Source organism: Saccopteryx bilineata, chromosome 6 (genome assembly GCF_036850765.1).
Source record: "Saccopteryx bilineata isolate mSacBil1 chromosome 6, mSacBil1_pri_phased_curated, whole genome shotgun sequence".
In the NCBI taxonomy this organism is placed as follows: domain Eukaryota; kingdom Metazoa; phylum Chordata; class Mammalia; order Chiroptera; family Emballonuridae; genus Saccopteryx; species Saccopteryx bilineata.
Genome location: NC_089495.1, coordinates 71,807,028 through 71,829,456, shown reverse-complemented (window position 1 = coordinate 71,829,456; position 22,429 = coordinate 71,807,028). Strand labels below are relative to the sequence as shown.

Genomic DNA, 22,429 nt, shown 5'->3' with positions numbered 1-22,429 from the left:
ATAACAGCTTTTTCTGAAACATTTACATAATCTGAAACATTGCTCTATGAACAAAATACATACTTCTGGGGTGATCTGTTATCAACTTCAGCCTTCAGTCGTAAATTCTCCCTCACCAGGCCACCATTTTCCAATTTCAGTTTTTTATTTGCCTTGAAAAGAGTTAAAAATAATTAAGCACAAGCTAAAATAAAAGTGCTTTGTACAATTTATAGCATGAGCCATCAGTATTTTTTAGTGATAATATCAGAAAACTGAATGCTGGAACGTGGCCTTCAAAAACAAAATCACCACTGGGAATGACTTATGAAACTGTGAATACAACCAAACATTTTAAATCCATATTCCCCAAGCACTCTGCAACTCTCCTATCCAGGGAAATAAACAGAGCTATGTTAGTTAGTCATTAAGGGACTATACTAATAGCATTTTTTTTTTCCTTTTTCACATAACTGAATATTCTAAACATGGTAACATTATACCATATGCAATTATTTGCAAAACCAATACTAAGAGTTAATTCTTGAACTATAAGATTGATTCTTGATTGCTACTTAAAAATAGTTTTTAGTGATAATAAATCTAATGTGATTAAACTGCTTGCTTGCTTTCTTCAAAAAGGCTTTCCCAAATACCCTCGCTCACAACTTCTGAGACTCTCAAAACTGATTTAATATTTTCTAATAAATTCTATGGATTCTCTTTTACTTAAAAAAGAAACCCAAGCATGATTTTTTTTTTTGAATTCTATGATACCTAAAAATTGCTTAAAACATTAATTGCTAGAAAATCTAGAGGCTCAATATTGATTCTAGACAGTCTAAAAGGTAGTTTGCCTAGATTTTGGAGTTTTCTGAAAAGTTATTTCCTTTAAATCCCCTAGTCATTGCATTTTTGAATTCCAAAGAAAAATAAGACTCCCCAGTGTAGAAACCAATCTCACTAACTTGCAGGAGAAATTCTTTGTTAGACTAGAACATTTACAACTGGGTCACAGAACTGTTGTCAACAAAAAGATTTAAACCAAGAAAACTTAAAAACAGATTTCCAAAATTTGACCAATGTTTCTGAACTGTTGTCAACAAAAAGATTTAAACCAAGAAAACTTAAAAACAGATTTCCAAAATTTGACCAATGTTTCTGACTAATTTCCAGGTCTTCTGACTACATTACCTGACCAGCCACATAAATATCCCCCAAGAGAATGACAAGAGAAGAAAAGCAGAGAACATTATTTTGGGCACAAAGCCTAACTTTCTTAGATTCATCCAGGTTCCTTTTGGGCTCTGAGCACCTGCTTCTCCTAGTGGTTGTAAATCAACCAGGATTGTACAGGGTTAATTCTTTAAGTGACTGATAAACACCATTACTGCCCCTCTGAAGATTAAGGAAAGTCATTACTTCCTCATAGACACAGATAATGAATTAAGCTCTCAAGCACAGTACCATAAGAGGAGGAGGCACTTAGTGAATGCTTTTTGATGATGACGATAAGCTTAAATTAGAAACTCATTTGAGATTTCTTTTTTCCATCCCCTCTGTATTGTATCGCTATATTGTATCTCTCTCTCCAGTTCTGTGGCTCCCTAATGTTCTCTTTATGGGCTGGCTAGTTCCTCAACTATCAGGAGATATTTTCAAGTTCAGGAGAGTTAGGAGGGTAAAGATTACAAAGGCCAGAGTTCTGCCTATGTGTTGCACCTTAAAGAGTAATGAAATCTTCAGCTAACTATTCTGCATTCTCAAAACTGAATGGATAATGATACTAGCTTCATAATGGATCAAAACTCATTCTGTCCTGAAAACATCAGAAAAATGATGTCCATTTCAGTCATTCTAAGTAGTCCTTTATTCTGAATCTTTTCTACCCTGTATTTGATTTATATTATGTTATTCTGTACTTCACATTTAAGTTCTGCCTCTGTAGTCTATGTTTTTAAATTCATTTATGCCCCAGTCTGTTGCCTAGTACTACCTAGCAGCATCACCAGGCATCTAAAATGGGCTTATCAAGTATCCAAAATAATTCTGGGGTCCCTGAGTATTGAATTTAACATGTGGTCTTTAAAAAAGCAAAGATAAACTCTGTTTTATGTACTTTTCTTTTCCATATATCCTCTATACCACACTTAGGAGCAGGGTAAAGTTTTCATAGCAAGCCTCATGCTCTAAGAATTATTTACTACCAAAAACTTAATGAAGTTTAACAAATATAAAGGAGACCGTACAGAACTTACTATGGCTCAAGAGGAAGGAAAGTTGAGGGGACATGGTAGGTTAATAGATACTGTAACTTCCCAGCTGTCGTTCCTTTCTATGCCCTCTTCTCTTCTTAGACAAACCAACATGCTGATTTTGGCCATCAAATACCGAAGAAACTACACACTTCCCCTACACTAGTAATAAACTTAGTGCAATTATGTCTGTAGTTTCTTTTATTCTCTAAAAGCATCGAGTTCCTTTCTTTCTCTTATCTAGGCCTTTTCTGAGCCTAAACAGCACTTTTTTTTCCTGTGGGTATTTGAAAATAGCTTAGTATTTGCACTAAGTTGCAGCTATTTCTCTGCTACTAAGGATCGGAGGGTGAGTATGTGGTAGTAGTTTTTTAAAATATCACATGGAATTCATTAATGACTTCAGAAGGCAAGATTAGTAATTCAGTAGAGTAACAGTATTTTAAGGGACTGCAGGTAGGCTCAATGGGTGGCTGTGGACCTGGAGACCACAAAACCATCTCCAGGCAGCACAAGAGAATTCCACTATGGATAAAACTGAAGTCAAGCTAAAGAATGTCCCTTAGACCAACACGGCTCTTACAGCACTTGATTATGCTCTCTCATGACTACACGCATTACATCTCCTTTCCTAGACTGGAAAATCCGAGAGGTCTGGCTTTTTCACCTCTGCTTTCTCTATCTCATTGGAAGGATGGAAGGATAATTGAAATAAATAAATAAATAAACCTGTCTCATACAGCACAAAGAGGCTACTCACAGCTCTCACGGAATTAGGCATTAAGTCTTTAACTATTTACAAGCTTAAATATCAGAGAATGGTACTGCTAGAAAAGATATGGTCCAAGTCTTTCATTTTATAGGGAAGGGAATGGATATGTATTTGTTTTTATGTATACTGGGTAGTCACTGATATGAGCTTAAAAAATGTTAAGGTAAACCACAAAGAGAGAAAATAGAAACACATCCTTCAGAATGATGTCACTCTCCTACAAGAAGATGCAAACTCATACAGAAGCTCTAGAGTCTCCAATTATAGTCACAAATGGAACCACCTGATATTTCCTGGCAGCTAATGACATTTAACGAGAAAAAGTTTTCCTAGTGCTTATAAATGCTCATTCAGGGATTTTTGTCCTTTCCCCATAAATCATCTAAAGATGAGTCAAGATAATATGGCTATTTATACTTTTGAAGATATTTATAATATTATAGAATTTTAAGAACTATAATATAAATCTAAAAACTACATATAATAGAATTTTAAAAACAATCACAACTTACCTCCTTTAATTTATCCATATCATCTTTCACTTTTTCATAGATTTCATTAGCAGTTCGAAGTTTTTTCTTCCACTCTGTTACAGTTTCAGGGTCAATTTTACTTGAATTATCAGCAACTGGATGCTTGTCTTCATTTTGGTTACCCTGCATTGAGGTTAAAGGATCTAGAATAGTCTTGATCTGAGACTCCAAGCTGAGATTTTTACTCTTGAGCTCTTCTATCTCTTTCTGCAGACAATCTATTTCATCCTGAAAAAGCAGTGCATAGCCATTAGGGAGACACAAACACTAAGCACATATATCTATTAACCTAAGGCCAAAGTGTTTTTAAATTTTATATTCAAAATTCTGTAGATACACATATTCTTTACATATCAGAATTGTTTTGTAGGCAGAAACTTACAACTGAAATTCTCAAAATATATTTCATCTCAGACAAAAACTGGCATTCCCACTGCTTTCATTTAAATTCAATGATAGTTTGTGATTTTAAAAAACAAAAATGTCAAATCTTTGATTCTATTTAAGATATCTAGGAAATAAAGTCATATGAATTCAATAAAAAGTAGATTCCGCAGAAGAAAATTCTAAGGCTTGTTTAATTGCTTTACTAAGGAAAATTAAAAATATATAGATTTGGGATCCTGGCCAGCTGGTTCAATGGTAGAGCATCGGCCTGGCGTGTGGAAGTCCCGGGTTCAATTCCCAGCCAGGACACACAGGAGAAGCACCCATCTGCTTCTCCACCCTTCTCCCTCTCCTTTCTCTCTGACTCTCTCTTCCCCTCCAGCAGCCAAGGCTCCACTGGAGCAAAGTTGGCCCAGGTGCTAAGGATGGCTCCATGGTCTTCACCTCAGGCACTAGAGTGGCTCCATTTTTTTTTTTTTTTTTTTTCTTTTCATTTTTCTGAAGCTGGAAACAGGGAGAGACAGTCAGACAGACTCCCGCATGCGCCCGACCGGGATCCACCCGGCACGCCCACCAGGGGCTACGCTCTGCCCACCAGGGGGCGATGCTCTGCCCATCCTGGGCGTCGCCATGTTGCAACCAGAGCCACTCTAGCGCCTGGGGCAGAGGCCACAGAGCCATCCCCAGCGCCCGGAGTGGCTCCAGTTTTAATGGAGCAATGCCCCAGATGGGCAGAGCATTGACCCTGGTGGGCATGCTGGGTGGATCCCGTTTGGGTGTATGCAGGAGTCTGTCTCTCTGCCTCCCCACTTTTCACTTCAGAAAAAAAAAATATGTATATATAGATTTTGATGAAGGTGATCTATTATAGTTTTGTTTGATGTTTATATTTTTGCTTCTCTATTTGAAGTAAAATTTGAAACCATATACCATTTCCTTCCACTTTCCATTTCTGAAGAATACCTGCAGTTAATTTTTACCTTTCTACATTCTGGTTCTTCAGTTACCACAGTGAATAATCCAAGTATTCGATTTCTCTATCTGGAAATGCTTATTGGCTCAAATCCAATTATTAAACATTTGGGCTTGAACTCTTTTCTGTGATATAATTTATTCATCTATAATGGATATTTCTTAAACTAAGACTGTGAGAAATTCTGCTGTTAGAAAATAAATTCTTTTTTTTTTTTTTTTTTCATTTTTCTGAAGCTGGAAACAGGGAGAGACAGTCAGACAGACTCCTGCATGCGCTCGACCAAGATCCACCCGGCACGCCCACCATGGGGCCACGCTCTGCCCACCAGGGGGCGATGCTCTGCCCATCCTGGGGGTCGCCATGTTGTGACCAGAGCCACTCTAGTGCCTGGGGCAGAGGCCACAGAGCCATCCCCAGCGCCAGGGCCATCTTTGCTCCAATGGAGCCTTGGCTGCGGGAGGGGAAGAGAGAGAGAGGAAAGCGCGGCGGAGGGGTGGAGAAGCAAATGGGCGCTTCTCCTGTGTGCCCTGGCCGGGAATCGAATCCGGGTCCTCCGCACGCTAGGTCGACGCTCTACCGCTGAGCCAACCAGCCAGCGCGAAAATAAATTCTAAGTAGTTCAATATGCCAGTAATCTCCTAAAGGATTAATCTGATTAGTACCTAAATATGATAAATATTCATTAAATATGTAAGAATACATTTCTGAATTAACAGATAGTTCTATTTACTATTTTAAATTATAATATATTTCAAATTAAATAGCATCATAAAATGAGAAAATCACTGGTTTAATTAACATATGAATGAATAAACAAATATAAGTAGAAAAACACTTATAGACGTTTATTCAGTAATTTCTTTATACCCCACTTTATTTAAAAAAATTTTTTTTGAGGTAGCTAAAAGAGTTTTCATGTACATTGTTTAAATTAAAGATATTTTGTATTAAAAGAAGATACCAATACTATCCTCTCTTTAGTCAACAGAAAAGAACACTTGGACTTAATATTCATTATTCAAATGTATATGTATTTCATTAGCATAAAGTTAATTTGGAAAAATTCCATCACCGTGTCAAGTCACCTTCACAGAAAGAAAACTAGGGCATGATCTCACTTATATATGGAATCTGAAAAAGTCAAATACACAGAAGCAGAGAGTTAAACAGTAGTGGGGAGGTGGGGGAAATGGGGAGAGAAGTGGGGCGATAGGTTAAAGAGTACAGTATTTCAATTATGCAGGATAAATAAGTCTAGAGATCTAACAAACAGCATGATGACTCTAGTTAATACTGCGCTGTATATTGGAAATTTGCTAGGAGAGGAGATGGACGTGTTAATTAGCTTGACTAATATAATCATTTCACTACCTATGTCTATCAAAACATCATGCTGTATACCTTAAATATATACAGCTTTTATTTTTAAAAAACCCCACATTATTATACATGCAAAATAATTTAGGAAATACCATCTTTCATGCCAAAAAATCTCTTTGCTAGTAGTTGACATAGGTATATTAACTTTATCAGAACTGACCAGGCTTATAGTTATCACTGAATTTATAGGCAGAAACCAAAACAGACTGAGGTATAGTCACTGCTACCAGAGCACTCATAATGCCCTGTGGGGGCTGGAGGGCCACTTACAAGAGGGTTTCTCTTATCTCCCCACTTCTTAGGGAGCAAATACTTACAAAATGATGTGTCTGTTTATTTTAAACTAAAAGAAAGAAAAAACAGAAATGCTTCTATCTGTTCCTTTCCTCTATTTGAAATAGGAAAGGAAAAAGATAAAGAACTTGTCAAATATTTTTAAATTGACTTTTAAATAAGATTTCATGGACGAAGTCCAGGGCCTGATATAGCTCAGTTTTACCTTGACTTCAATGCTGCCATCATTTTAATTTTTTTTTTTTTTTATTATTCATTTTAGAGAGGAGGGGGAGAGATAGAGAGATAGAGAGAGAGAGAGAAGGGGGAGGAGCAGGAAGTATCAACTCCCATATGTGCCTTGACTAGGCAAGCCAGGGTTTTGAACCGGCAACCTCAGTGTTTCCAGGTTGACTCTTTATCCACTGCGCCACCACAGGTCAGGCCATTTTAAATTTTAATGATGATTTACCTCATATTCTTTGTGGAGTAACTCAAGTCTAGTTTTCCGAAGGTGCTTCCGGACTGTATGACTTAGCATAGGTTCACTTTCACTTGTCCCTCCTACGTGAAAAAAACAAAATCTAACTTTTCATTCTAATTTGGGCAGAATGAAAATAAAACTGAACCTTTTCTTACTGTTTTACATAGTTTCCCAGCTTAATTTCTACTTATATACATATTTGGGGCTGCCATCTTGGCTTTTAAAAAAGATAAATATCAAGTAACACCATAAGAAATGTCTTCAGTAAAATACCATGTTGAGTTCACTAATCTAAGTATCTTGTTATAGTAAACTCAGGAAAGGTAAATGCTATGTTTCATTATCACATTTAGACTACTGTAAATTTTGAATACCAGACAATTTTTAAATAATGATAAAATCAATGATTATATTTATATTTAAGTAATAAATTATATAGATTATATATTTTATATATATATAATTATCAAATATGTCTTATCTATATATAACTTATATACACATTATGATATAATTTATTCATTCAGGCATATCTAATTAATGGTAACACACTGAAAAAATTGTCAATTCACTGATTCTAACAACCTAGTTATAATGGATTAGAAATAACAGCATTATTGTATAACAATGATTCAGATACACTCAAAATGAATTCTTCCCAAGAGCTCTTCACTTTTGCTGTGGTTTCTTCTTTGTACAGGGGGTCCTCGGGTCATGACACAGTTCCATTCCTAAGACGGTGATGTACCTGAATTTTGGTGTAAGTCAAAACACACCCCAGCTGAACAGAAACAGAACAGTCCAAAATGGCGTAGGTAAGCATACTGGGGATGCCACTCCCTCGCTCACATGTGCATTACTGTGTATTCTTCCACCACGTGCAACCACACTAGTTCACCCAGTAGTCTGTATGTACAGCACTAATGGAATAAGCCAAAACACTCACATCTCGATTTTTTTAAGTTTTTATGGGAGTGAGCACCATAAACTCAAAATATGGTATGTCAAGACTGTCATTACCTGAGGGCCCTGTGTACTTCTTAGCAGTATGATAACAAAGGCATTTTGCAGATGTTCTTTTTCAGGACATTCTATCCAAATGCAAGGACAGATGAACTATTTTACTTGAAAAAATGAATGAACTATCACTTAGACATATATGAATGAAGGCAGGAGATGAGATGTGAAGAGAAACTGCTAGAAAAAAAGCATTCAAATTATTTTAATCATCTATCTCCATATTTTGCAAGAAAAGATTTGGTTCCTCGGTGAAGTTTAGTAGAGAAGAACCAGAGGCAGAGAGGTTAATGCTCTAGTGCGCAGCACAGCAGAGAAACACTGCTCTACCAGACTTCATCCAACAGCCAAGGAAGAAACCTGGGCCCTCTCTGTGTCCTCCTTCAGAGTCCTTAGTTCAAAGTCCCACTAGTTCTATGCTAGCATACATCTTCCTTTCCATTCCCGTGCTGAACGTCTTATTTAAGACCATTTTCACTAACTTGGGACTAACACAATGACTTCTCCAGGGTTCTGAAAGGTGCTTCCTAAACGTAGCTACTGAAAGATTCACTTTCAATTTCTCCTAAAGCAAAAAAAATTTTCATTTTTGCAATCTAAGAGAAATAACTTATATGAGTAGAAGAAAATTCCTACACTAAAAGAGCTCTTTAAATGTTTTCTTTTTCAAGGATCTTCTAGTTCCAGTTTTATTCCCCACCTGACCTGCTCTAGTACAGCACTGAGTGTTCTTTTTGGCCCTTAACCCAGACTTACATCTGTTTCACCTGGGCCAGAACGTCCTCCTACCTGACCCGCTCACATCCTGTCTCTCCACTACAGCCCAACCTACACATAATCCACTGAGTAACAGTCCTCAAGCACATTTTGGATCATGTAGCTGCCGTGCTCAAAACCATCATGCCGCCCTGGCAGGTTGGCTCAGTGTTGTGCAAGAGCGTTGGCCTGGTGTGCAGGAGTCCCGGGTTTGATTCCTGGCCAGAACACACAGGAGAAGCGCCTATCTGCTTCTCCACCCCTCCCCCTCTCCTTCCTCTCTGTCTCTCTCTTCCCCTCCCGCAGCCAAGGCTCCATTGGAGCAGAGTTGACCCGGGCACTGAGGATGGCTCTGTGGCCTCTGCCTCAGGCGCTAGAATGGCTCTGGTTACAACAGAGCGACACCCCAGATGGGCAGAGCATCGCCCCCTGGTGGGCATGCCGGGTGGATCCCGGTCGGGAGCAAGCGGGAGTCTGTCTGACTGCCTCCCCGTTTCCAACTTCAGAAAAGTACAAAAAAAAGGAAAAAAAAAACATCATGCCCACCTCACCCTTCTTTTCACCCACAGAGCAAGTCCTTGGTTTAATTTGTCACTCAAAATTCTCTGCACTACAGCCTCGATTTGCCCTGTCAGTCTTATTTCAGTAGTCAGACCCAAACTAGACTACTGACAATTTCCAAAAACAGGCTTTATTCCCTCTGCATAAAATGTCCTCCCTAATCTTCACCAGTTGGAATTTTATCCATCCTTACATCTCCAATTTAAAAGCCACCTGCTTCATGAGATGCCTTCTTGATGCTAGGTTAACTTTCCTGTCTGAGTTCTCTGGGCCTCTTCTTGGCCTTTAGCATTTGCTGCTTTATACTACAGTGTGTCTGTAAAGTCATGCTGCACTTTTGACCGGTCACAGGAAAGCAACAAAAGACGATAGAAATGTGAAATCTGCACCAAATAAAAGGAAAACCCTCCCAGTTTCTGTAGAATGATGTGGCAGCATGTGCGCATGCGCAGATGATGATGTAACACTGTGTATGCAGCGGAGCAGCCTACAGCCATGCCAGTCGAGATGTGGACGGTACAGAGGAAAGTTAAGTTCAGTGTGTTCTGTGGCTCGCTAAATTCGAATCCGTGACCAAAGTGCAATGTGAATATTGGCGCGTTTATAACGAAGCGCCACCACACAGGAATAACATTACTCGGTGGGATAAGCAGTTGAAGGAAACCGGCAGTTTGATAGAGAAACCCCGTTCTGGTAGGCATCAGTCAGTGACAAGTCTGTAGAGGCTATACGGGATAGCTACCTAAGGAGCCCTAAAAAATCTGTGCGTGAGCCCACATCGAACTGCACTGAATAGGTATGAAACTGGGAGAGTTTTCCTTTTATTTGGTGCAGATTTAACATTTCTATCATCTTTTGTTGCTTTCCTGTGACCGGTCAAAAGTGCACCATGACTTTACGGACACACTGTATTAATGTTTTGGTCGACATGCAAAACCCCGCCAGAATGTAAATTCCATGAAGCTTTAAGGTTTCTCCTAATACCTTGGGCTCCTCAGCTGCTCCACTTATAGATTATATATCTGACCAATCCATCCAGTATGATATTGGCAAAATAACAGCATTGAAAGTTGTCTTCAATGGTCTTCTTCCAAATATACACTATTTGACACTGTTTCAAATCTATGTCTATGTGACTATAAAATGGGCCCTTACCGATAATCTCTTTGCAAGGGTTTTCAGGAGTGATGGGGACTCTGCAAGCTGGACACTGGCTATTATTCTTCAACCACAAATCGATACAAACTGAACAAAACACATGGTTGTTGATGCATATGACAGGCTGGCGTACCTTTAAAAAAAAAGAAACATTACTTTTAGTACAGGGCAATAGTCCTACCTAGAATCCCAATAGGGTTAGTTAAAAGCAAGCAAATTGCTTGTCTAGAGAACAGCAGACAAAGTGTAGAAGCAGAGTTGCTGCTTCTGCTACCACGCTGTTTCTCATCCATGTTTAACAGAGGTACAAGCTGAGATAGCTGTCACAGAGGCCGAAAGTTGACATATAGTGTGGAGCAAAGTAGGTTTATAGTTGTTCATATGGAAAATACAATAATAAATAATAATACAGGAATAAACTGTGTTTTGTGTACTCACACCTGTACGTCTACTTTTGCCCCACTCTGTATTATGAAATGGTTTCATTTTGTTCCAAACCAAAAAGATAATGCATTTTGTTCCACTAAGGCTGGGATAACTTTCCTTAAACTACTCTATTTTAGAAATATGAAATGAGGAATAGAAGGTTCTTTTACAGAATAGGTCTTTAAAGATCATTTAGTTCAAGCACCCATCTGATATTTGAATCCTTCCCTTAATTGATTTTTCCATATTACATAGCAACAGCAATCAACAATTAAGTATCTTACTGGACACCTTACTAGAAACTCTCCCAAACCAAAGGCATGAAAACTAAAATAACCCTAACAGGCATGAGTACCACTCTCATGTGGTATATAATCTAAATAGCAAACAATGCTGACAGATATTGATATACACCAAATACACAAATCTCTGACTCCATTTAAACTAGTACAAATAATAACACTTTACATTTATTTAGTCCTATATTTCACAAAGGGCTTCAAATACGTTTTCTCTTTCTCTGTTTTTATATAACCCTGCAAGGTAAACAGAGTAAATACACTTTACAAAGAAAGAAATGAGGTGTGAAAAACTTAGGTGGCTTGCTCAGGATAAACTAGATATTTTGACTGTGTTTAGTTGCTTAATCAGAGGGAAAATAGAAGAGAGAGACTGCTTTGATTCTCTATCTGATATTATATATTTGTTTACATATTTATTGTCTATCTCCCCTATACGAATGAAGGCTCCATGAGAGCAAGAACTTCCTTAGTTTCATTCACTTCTAAATCCCTGGTGCCTAGAAGACTGTCTAGTACACAGTGGGTACTCAATAAAGGTTTGATGAATTAATTGCCATTAAGACAGTATTAAACATTCAATTCAAGTTGGAGAACTTGATAGAGGGGAAAATAACTTAATATTTTTCAAACAGCATTAATTTAACAATAAATAAAGTAAAAATGTTTAGGCTTTTACTTGATTTACATGGTACTTTTACTGTGGAACTCAAAATACCTTAAAGCCATTATCACTATTTCCTGTTCTAATAATAATAATACTGCTGTAGAGCCCTTTTGCATTGGGACTGGAAGAGCAAGGGAAAGCAGAGGAAGTCCAGTAGAGGGAAGAAAGAGACAGATCCGCCACAAGCCACTTTCCACAGAGAAAATGCTTGTCCACCTCAGTATATGAATACTCAGAATATGAGTGTGAATTTTAAAGGAGTCCCACCCTCAAAGAAGTCAGATGTACAGTGATCCATGCCAGGCAGGTCATCAGTTGAAGTCTCACTACGAAGTGCTCTCTGCTCTTAGTTTGGCTTCCAAAATTCAGATGCTCCCTTCATTATGAACACTAGCATAAAAAAACTAAACAGAGAAGATAATTCAGCATCGATTTAAGCTTCCTCTTAGTGAAACCAATTCTAATTCATTCAGTTCAACTGTTTTGACTGGACTATTTTAAATAAATAGGTGACCATGAAGCAGTGAAACTCATCTTCCAAAGTATTCTACCAACAGCAAGGAGGGGGTGCTTATCTGGGAACATGGTGTTGTGATTTATTAGAAATACATATATTTGATCACTCAGATAACCTAAATATATTTCTCAGATATCTGGTCTTCATCCATTGCTCCTGTTCACAGGTCCCAAAAGCCTTGGAATTTTCTAAGTGATGAGAGCAACATGGTATCTCTTATTATGTTAATGAGGTGACTTTTGAACCCCACCTGAGGTTGGGGGCTGGTTGCCAAGAGGAGCCAACTTTGAGGTCAGAGGATTGGAACTTTCAGTCCTATTTCCTGATTTCCAGAGACAGGCGAGAGGCTTGAGGCTGATCAGTCAAAAATGGCCCAAAACTCAGTCAATAATGACTAGTCATGAAGCCTCCATAAAAACCTAAAAGGGCAGCCTGTCAGCCCTTTCTCAGGGAACCAAAGAGGATCCACATGCCACCAGGCGGCCCCGAGCTCCACAGGGACAGACGTTCCTTTGTTTAAGAGCTCACCCTTTATATCTCTTCATCTGGCTACTGATCTGTTTCCTTTAACACCCTTTATAATAAATCAGTCATTTAGTAGGTAAACAGGGTTTTTTAAGCTCTATGAGCTGTCTTAGAAAATTAATCAAACTCATGGAGGGGGTCGATTTACAGTCAGCCAGTCAGTCAGAAGGTACTGGTAACCAGCTGCACTTGGGACTGGCTTCTGAAGGGGGTGGTCTTTGTGGGACTCAGCCCTCTCTTCACCTGAGAGAGAGGGGTTGGCGCCACACATAGCCAAGTTCCTAGGATGTAAAGAGAATGAGATCCAAAGCACAAGGAGGAGACTTGGCTTAGAGAGGAGTGAACATCTGTCTTCCATTGTTACAAAAGGAAAAACCAAGGGTGGGAAAACCAACACAAAGTGTTTGGAAAATCGGTTGATAGGAATATTAGAGAACTATATTGCAACTGTCCTAATTGCTTATATTTTGTCATTAAATGAGGTGAGGTTACCAACCGAAAGTAAGAAGCGAAGAGGGGCATCAACTTGAGAAAAAAGAATAAAGCAGTTATTTTGAAAAGTGAGAAAGTAAATTTACTAGGGACATGTAGCAAGATTGCCAAACACTGTTGAGTGCCTATTTGAGGTCTGTGGTTTTGACTGTAAAGACCTATTAACACAGGTGTGTATTTTTCTTACCAACTTTAGCGACTCATGTTCAGGCAGGAAGTATAAATAAATGAGTTGAAGTTTTGCCAAGGAGGAAGAGAGAGACAAGGGACTGATGATAATAAATGGCTCTGGTTAATAAGGGAAATGAGTACTTGAATGGTAATGACAGTGAAAAAGAGAGAGAGTCATAGAGTCAATGGATGGGCCTGGGCCAAGCTGAAGTATTGCCGAGAGTAGGTGTGATGGGAAGAGGGTCAGAGACTGGAGGTGGTACAGCTTCTTTCTCTAATGTTTTGTCTCGGGCCATGGTATTTGACAGTTCTTTTTCTCTCTTAATCTCATGTATCTCGTGGTGTTAACATATTTTCTATGGTGACAACTTCTGAGAATCCTATCACTGGCCCTCAGTAAGTGGCAGAGCTTAGGCATTGCGAAATTAACCTGGGGCCAACTCCAGCTCTGCCACTTACCGAAGTGTTTGACCTTGGATAAGCCCTTTAGTTACAAGGGGCATCAGTTTCTGCCTCTGACAACTGTAGTTTAACCTAGTACACTTTTCATTCAGTGTTGCTTAAGATTTCTAGTGTAAAGACGGAAGTGCAAAGACTTCCAGATAGCAATACCTCAAACAAACACAGGGATGGAAAGGTAACAATATTGCTATATCCACTTGCCCCGTAGCCAAATGCATGTAAGGATCTTGTAGCTGCCTTCTCCATAACATATCCAAAACCAAACTTGGCCTCCTCCACATACTCATTCTTCCTGCACTCCCTCTTGTCTAAACTAATGGCAACAATCCTCACCCCCTCAGAGCTGTCTCCAACTCATTCTTTTTACTTCTCCTCAACATCCAATCTGTCACCAAATCCTAGTATCATTTATCAAGTCTAAGAAGCCTAAAATTTTAAGATGCTTCAATAAGTAAAATGAATGAAAAATGCTGCCAAATGCAACTCTAAGATGCCATCACTTGTAAGATACAACCAGGTTTCAGAGATGTTATAATGTGGATTAAAAGTACACCTCAGAATAGTTCTCAACTCTCCAGGCAGAGGAGAACAGAAGCTCCATCTCCACACATGCTGCAAATGGCTTTTCCAGTCTACCTGAATCACTACCAGCTAGAAGCAGCGGTCATTGGGACTTGGACATGAGCTGCAAAGTATAGAATGGTGACAACAATTCCAGTGCCGTGCGAACTTTTCCTGTGTGGACTTTTCCTGGACTCCTGCTCCCTGTGACAGCTCCTAACAGACTGAACTGTGGTTGGGTTGCATTTCTCAGGGATTTGGCATGGTGATGGGGCCAACTTGGACTTGGTGAACATGTTAAGGACACTACTCTTTTATGGATTCTTGCTGTATTGGCCAAGAGTTTGCTTAAAGGCTTTTAATCACTGTAAAAAAAATAGAAGACTGGATAAAGAAGATGGGGCACATATACACCATGGTATACTATTCAGCTAGAAGAAATGATGACATCGGATCACTTACAGCAGAATGGTGGAATCTTGATAACATTATGCGGAGTGAAATAAGCGAATCAGAAAAAAACAAGAACTGCAGAATTCCATACATTGGTGGGACATAAAAGCGAGACTAAGAGACATGGACCGGAGTGTGGTGGTTACGGGGGGTGGGGGAGGGAAGGTGGGAGAGGGGGAAGGGGAGGGGGAGGGGTACAAAAAAAAAACTGGATAGAGGGTGACGGAGGACGATTTCTCTTCTGGTGATGGGTATGCAGCAGAACTGAATGACAAGATAACCTGGAAATGTTTTCTTTGAATATATGTACCCTGATTTATTGATGTCACCCATTAAAATAAAAATTTATTTATAAAAAAAAAAAGAATTCATGTTCACAAGAGTTGTAAATGTTGAGACTGGGTCAGGGGGACAGCAAACACATAACATGGTTTACAGAGATGTGTTGTAGAATTGGGCGCCTAAAACATATAATTATGTTAACCAGCGTCACCCCAATAAAATCAATTTTTAAGAAAGATGTAAAAAAAAAGAATAGTTGAAATATGGTAACTCTGTCTATGAATATTCTTTTTACCTATCACCTATCCCTTCTTTTCCATCTTCACCTCAGTGAGTTCAGTTTCTCATTTTATCCCTGATCTACTGTAATGACCCCTCCCAGGTGTGCTTCCAAATGTTCTTTCCTGGCCACCTTTCATACTGGTGCCAGAGCCACCTTTCTAAAATATGAATCAGCAGCTTTCATTGCTTTTCTGCAAAACAGCAATGGTTTCTCTCTGCTCGTAGTTTTAAGTATAGCATTCAAGAGCAATACAATCTGGTTCTCCAACAGCTATTTCCTTTGATCTGCTGTTTCAATATTTGACATAATCTGCAATTCAATCACACAGGTCTACTTGATGTTCACCAATAATAATACCAGTAGTAATTAAGGCTCCCTGTTTACTGAACTCTTTCCTTTTTTTCTATCTCTCACTCTCTTCTCTCTCTGTTTCTTTTGTTTGTTTGTTTTTTTAGCTAGAGAGAAAAAAAGAGAGAGAGAGAGGAATAGGGACAGACAGACAGGAAGGGAGAGAAATGAGAAGCATCAACTCACAGTCGCGACACTTTAGTTGTTCATTGATTGTTTTCTCATACATGTCTTGACGGGAGGTGGGGGGGGGCCTCCAGCTGAGCCAGTGACCTCGTGCTCAAGCCAGTGTCCTTGGGCTTCAAGTCAGCAACCTTTGGGCTCAAGGTAGTGATCATGGGGTCATGTCTAAGATCCCATGCTCAAGCTGGCAACCTCAGGGTTTCGAACCTGGGCCTTCAGTGTCTCAGGTCTATGCTCTATCCACTGCGTCACACCTGATCAGGCTGTGCTCTCATTTCTTATTTTAATTTGTCCTGATGGTCCCCAGTTTCCCCAATCCCTCCCACTTTTTAAGATGAAAATCAAATGCTATCTCCTCTACAAGTCCTTTACTAATCCTTTTTAGAAGTGCCTGGGTCTTTGTCATCCTCATAAGGGTACTTGTTATGCACTGATTTAATGTTCACTTCTTTCTGTGTTGTGCTATACTAAGAAAATTGATTACCTTCTGCCTTCTGTGTTAGATTTGAGGATCCTTGGGGGCAGTGGGAGTGTCCTGCTCATCTTTGTACTCATCTACAGCACCGGATAACAATGCCTCACACATTCTAAAATAAAACTGAAGTTTGATGCATTAAAAAGAAAGGCTGAGATAAAGCTTCTAAAAGCACTTCAAGAAACAAAAGGTCAATGGCCATTGTGGAAAAGCAAAAGTTTAATCTTTTCACTTAGTCCATCAAAATGATATACAAGAACAACCAGGCAGACTACTTGACTCTGTATGCTAAGAGCCACTGGCAATGTCACCTGTAGGAGAATCATTTTCATTGTTCAGACTCTGGTATTGTCACTGTCATGGTGTTGGATTTTTTGAAACAGTTGACTAACTCATTTCTTTGTACCAAGAACTTATCAGATAATGATTTCCAGGTTTAAATTTAGCTTAGAAGTATAGAAACCCATACAGGAGGAAAAAATTGCTAAACCAAATTATAGTACTGTTACTTATTTGTAACCTACAGAAGCAAAATAAAAAGAACCTATCCCTCTCTCAATTCCTGTCACACTCATCCTCTTCAATCCAGATCCTGCTCCAACACCAAAACACACAATGTTCTTTAATAAGATCTTCCCAAGATTCATAAATAGCCATAATTTGCCTATGTTATTAGATTATATCTAATTTAATCTCAAGTGAGATGTCTGGTAATAAAACAGTACTCATGAAATAAAAATGCAAGATGACAATGGCAAGGTTAAGTGACAGGTACAATTCCAAACTTGTGGATTAAACATGCTGAAGTGATAGGACACTGCCTCCTGAGGCTAGTGAGGAAGAGGAGGAAGAGAAGAGAAAGTCAGGAATGAAAGTGGGCTCTTCCACTGGAATAGGCCTGTGGGGGAAGGCAGTCCTAGGTGCAGAGCAATTAACCCTGTAAGTCTGTAACTTTCTACCTTTTAATAAAACCAATCGTGGACCACATCTGACTGTCATTCATGGTAAAACACTGAGTCGGCCAAAAAACAACATGCAACACCAACTTGGTTTCACAGCTTGAATCCTAATTGAAGAGATAAATATCTGGAATTATCTAGAGATAAACTGGTCTGTAGCATTCTGGCAGCAGTACCAAAATGTCACCTAACAGATATTTTGGACTAGATCATTACTACATTTCTGCTGGCCCACTAGTCCAAAGAGCTCTCAGTATCACTGGGCAGAGAGAATCCCCCTTTAAGACTGAAATAGAGACAGAGGCAGGTAAATACAAAATGTCTAAACTTTCCAATTTGGGGTACTACATTTGTAATCAAAACACAAAGCACTGACCACCTGCATATTTAGACTATCTTCACTATGTCTTTCTCCCCCATTCCTGCCCCCCCATCCCAATCTCTTTAGATTTAAGGTCTCCCACACCCCCATCTCCTTTAAGGTAATATGCACCTTTCCCCCCATCCCGCACTCCAGTGTCATCCCAGAAATAATGGTCCCTTAATTCTGTTGAACAATCAAAAGAGAAGATTGCTGATGTCAAAATTTTGAGACAAATGGTGAGGGCAGCCCAAGAATGACTATCTGGAAGAGGGCTAGGCAAGGTGGACACAAAGATTCAGAGGCAGCTGGAGATGCTGTGTGGGAGGGTGAAGGGACACTGGGAACCCGGTGCTACTCCAAGCCAAGCCACCACCAGTACCCGAAACGAGTGAGGTGTGTAGGGAAGGGTGAGTAGCACAAGTACATCAGATCTGCTCCAGCTATACAAAAGGCAACGGTCCTCGGGAACCAGTTCAAATTCTTAAATGTACTGTGGCAATTTCCAGAACAAGTCCCACTCTGCTGGGAATGCAACGCTTCATCCAGTGAGGGCACTGGCCTCACAAAGTAACTGGGAAGAAGTTACTAGAAAAGGCTAGTTTCCTCAGTTTGATGGCCTGCCCCATGCCCATAGTGAATATACACAAGTATCTAGTGTTGTTATGTGCCAGACTATGCTAAGCACTGCATAACATTGAATTCTCCCATAATCTCAAGGCATTGAATTCTCCCATAATCTCAAGGATGGGTGTTGATACTATCACCATTCACAATGTACAGATACGGGTAACTTCTCTGAAAGAGATTAACTTGTTCTATAAAGTCATTAAACTAGTAAGTGGAAGAGCCTTGATTAAGACTCATGCAGAGGGAACTCAGGCCCTCAACCACACTTTCCTGCCTCCACAGTAGACAGAAAAAAAATGCCTGTTTAAAAATTGTTAATCTTTTATTGTCACATTTAATTTTAGAATACAGCTTAACTAATACAGGGAAATAAAAGAGAGACCAAAAGTGTCTGCTGTTATGGATGAGGTAAAGTGAATTTTTAGGACATAATCTACTCAAGACAAATGGCAGCAGAAGAGATTCAAATACCAGTTTAATAAGAAAACTAAGCCTTATTTTTCTTTTTTCTTAAAGAGAACATTTTTTAAATTTAATTTTTATTTATTTTAGAGAGAAGAGAGGGTGAGAGAAAGAGAGAAAGAGAGAAAGGGGGGGGGAGGAGCAGGAAGCATTAACTCCCAGACTAGTGCAGGGTTTTGAACCGGCGACCTCAGCGTTCCAGGTCGATGCTTTATCCACTGTGCCACCACAGGTCAGGCAAGCCTTATTTTTCTTATTAAAAAAATAAACAGGGAAACTAGCCCACTCTATCTCACAGCCCTGGTGAGAGGAGTAAAAGGAAATTAAATGCATAGGAAAACATCCTGTAATCTGCAAATCATTACATTCTACTCCGTACAATTTTTGTTAAGCACAAAAAGCAATCAACCAGGCAGAACACATTTTCAACACACTTACAAAAGACAGCCTATTAACTAATGGAAACTAGATGGAACTATACAATTAAGACCCAGTAAAAATTATTTCCCAAAGATACTTTTACCAGCCTTTAAAGGCTACTGTTGGAGGAAATGCACTCAGACTTTAACACATATTTCTGGAACCTTCATGTCAAGGGCCAGATGTAGACTATACCAAGTAGAAACATCACCTCCTTCTCTCTAGGCCCTGTATAGGTAGCGGTAGCAAATGCCAGTTAAATACCACCCTCCAAGACAGCGTCCTTCATCTCTCTAGTCAGAATCGATCAACCAACCTGTATGTGCTCTCACAGCACATTTGCTACTTTGTTGGCATCTCATTCTGATGACCATTAAGAGTTATTAGTTACTTCCAGCCTGACTTCCTACTACAGTATTTCTTGAACTCAGTAAATTCACTCTGAACCCCAAACAACCTAAAGCAGTTGATCTTATTGGCTGGCACTCAAATATTTGCTCTATGAAATTTATATTTAACAATTCTAAGCCTGCAACTGTAGGTTCAGTTTGCACTTGGGGGTAAACACACACACACACACACACACACACACACACACACACCACAACACAAATGTGATAACACTTCAGGGTGGAAAAAAATCTAATTGTTCACACTTTCTTCCTTCTGTATCAACATGGTGAAGAAATATTCTTTTAAAAACCGAAAAGAGAGGCACAAACGGAAAGGAAAGAGGAGACCAATGCATCAGAATACTTAAAATTCCGTATCGAATTCAAAACTGCTTTCTCCACCTTGTTTCACACACACTTTAGGTACCTCTTGCATGACAAAGGGTATTCTATCTCGTGACTGGTCCGTCCTTGAAATTAAAGACCGCGCCTCTCATTCTAAACAGCCCTCAGGGGCACGTGCTATTCCCTTTCCGAATGCTGAACCCAGCGCACAGGGCTCTCAAGGCTGGGTTAAGCAAAAAAGAAGGACCTGGGGAATGGGAAATATTCCCCAGTAGGCCCAAGAATAGGGACACTCTAGGTGAGGAAGGGACGAAGAATTCTTAAGTGAGGTCTCCAGGAAATGTGCTTTCAGGGACTTCACTGCACGCCACACGCGTTGCACAGAAGCGTAGAACACTGCTGGGTACCGCTTTGGACCCAGCCGCCAGCGACGCCGGCTTTGGCCGGGGGAGGCCGCGGGCGGTGGCACAGCCGCCTCATCGCCCTCCCTGCAGACCCCAGGCCGCTGTCATCCTCCTTCGGGAGGCGCACGGATGAACCCATTAATCACCGCGCGCTCTGGGTCCCCCAGGACGCGGCCTCCCATCGCAGCAGGAGGACGCGTGTGAGCGTCTTCACCCATCTCGGCGCTGCACGCCAGTGCCCGCTGCACGCGGAGACCGCACTCGGCCTCGGAGAGCGACTTCATACCCGATCCCGTTTCGTAGCTGTGCCCGGAATTACCCATTACCTTCCCCAAGCAAATGTGGCACGTGATGGGCAGAGTGAGCGACAATGTAACGTTCTGCACGGTCTGAGCCATGGCAGCGTTCAGAATCCCGCCAACACGGAAGTCCCGCCGACTGCGACTCCTTGCAGCGACTGGGGCAGCGCGAGGCCGGCTACGGCAGCCCGGCAGGGCCAGAGCCCGCCGGGAGAGGAAACGAAAACGCGCTTTTGAAACGCGCGGTCTTGCAGAATTTCCCCTTTCCTTCCTTCATTTCTTTCATTAAGAAAAGCAAGCAAACAAACAAACAACAACAACAACAACAAAAAACAACTTTCCTCTGTTCAAGAGCTGCAAGATTTCTGAAAATGGAAAGGAAGGATATTTATTACAGGGATCGAGGATCTTTAAAGTTTAAAGGAAAGAGTAATAGTGTTGAGAGGAGAGGAAGATAAATAAAGGCGGTTTTAAACCCCTGAATCTTTCCGGGAGGGTAGAATGGGGGCGGGGGGAGGTTCTGTCTAAAGATTAAAGCACTGCTCAGTCTGCACCACACACGGTGCAGTCAAAACAGGAGAAAAGATCTCTACATTTTAATTTTTCAAAACAACTTTCTGCCACTCATAGCTCTCTTTCTATTTGTAAACGATGTAATGTCATTTAAAATCAACACATTGATCATCTATCTCTTTATCTGTGTCTAAGACGTTGTGGGTACACTTAATCGCAGCTTTTTCTGAAGACACGCTTTCCCTGCTGGACTTTCTGTGGTTTCTATCTAAAATGAAGTTTGAGAGTCTCAGCTACAGACTCTGATTTACATCCACAGGTGAGAAAGCTGCGGAGTGTGAACCACACTCCCCCAAAGCACTTGAGTTTAAAGCGTTTAAAAAGTTCATTTCAGGTGCACAGTTGGAAATGAAATGTACCACTGTGCTGTTGAACTCCGAAGAAGAATGCATGAGGTTATAAATTTCCATTTTCTTCTAATGAAAAAGAAAACTCTGAAAGTTCCTAAATGAATTTTGACTATAACAGATTTGGGATTTAGCTGCAGCTTTAAGTGAGTAAGAGCCAGTGTGATCAATTTATGCAAATACACTCTGTGAAGAAGGAGATTTAGAAACAAAACAATGGAATTACTTTTAATAATCTTTCAGAAAAAGATGCAGTATAAATTACAATAAACTGCCTCGTTGTTAAAGAGGTTCTGGATCTGGACGGTGAAGGTAGAAATCCTTGTGGAAACAATTTCCTAGCTCAGCTGGCTTCAGACAATTTATTTAACCTCTGTTTCTTAGCTTCCTGGTTAATGAAGTAGGGTGTGTGTGTGTGTGTGTGTGTGTGTGTGTGTGTGTGTTCAGAGATGTCAATGCAGTGTATGCTTACTATCAGGTCTATATATATAAGGAACAGACAATAATGAGATTGGATCCACTAGTAGTTCACTTGAAGAAACCCAAGTCCAGTTCAAAATAA

The 22,429-nt window shown here is 39.9% G+C and overlaps 1 protein-coding gene across 2 annotated transcripts in view; it reads right to left on the bottom strand.

The window, feature by feature from the left end:
• OBI1 (ORC ubiquitin ligase 1) overlaps nt 1-21,090 on the bottom strand; it is a 52,804-nt gene extending 31,714 nt beyond the window's left edge. The window contains exons 1-5 of one of the 2 annotated variants that reach the window (XM_066236374.1): nt 20,975-21,090; nt 10,529-10,664; nt 7,028-7,119; nt 3,519-3,767; nt 64-152 (exon numbers count right to left, since the gene is read on the bottom strand). In XM_066236374.1, coding sequence (XP_066092471.1) covers nt 64-152; nt 3,519-3,767; nt 7,028-7,119; nt 10,529-10,664; nt 20,975-21,046 — 638 coding nt within the window. In that variant the 5' untranslated portion in view covers nt 21,047-21,090. Of the gene's footprint in view, nt 1-63; nt 153-3,518; nt 3,768-7,027; nt 7,120-10,528; nt 10,665-20,974 lie in introns of those variants that run through there. The other variant, XM_066236375.1, reaches the window with a different exon arrangement.
• Between the last annotated feature and the right edge of the window lie 1,339 nt (nt 21,091-22,429).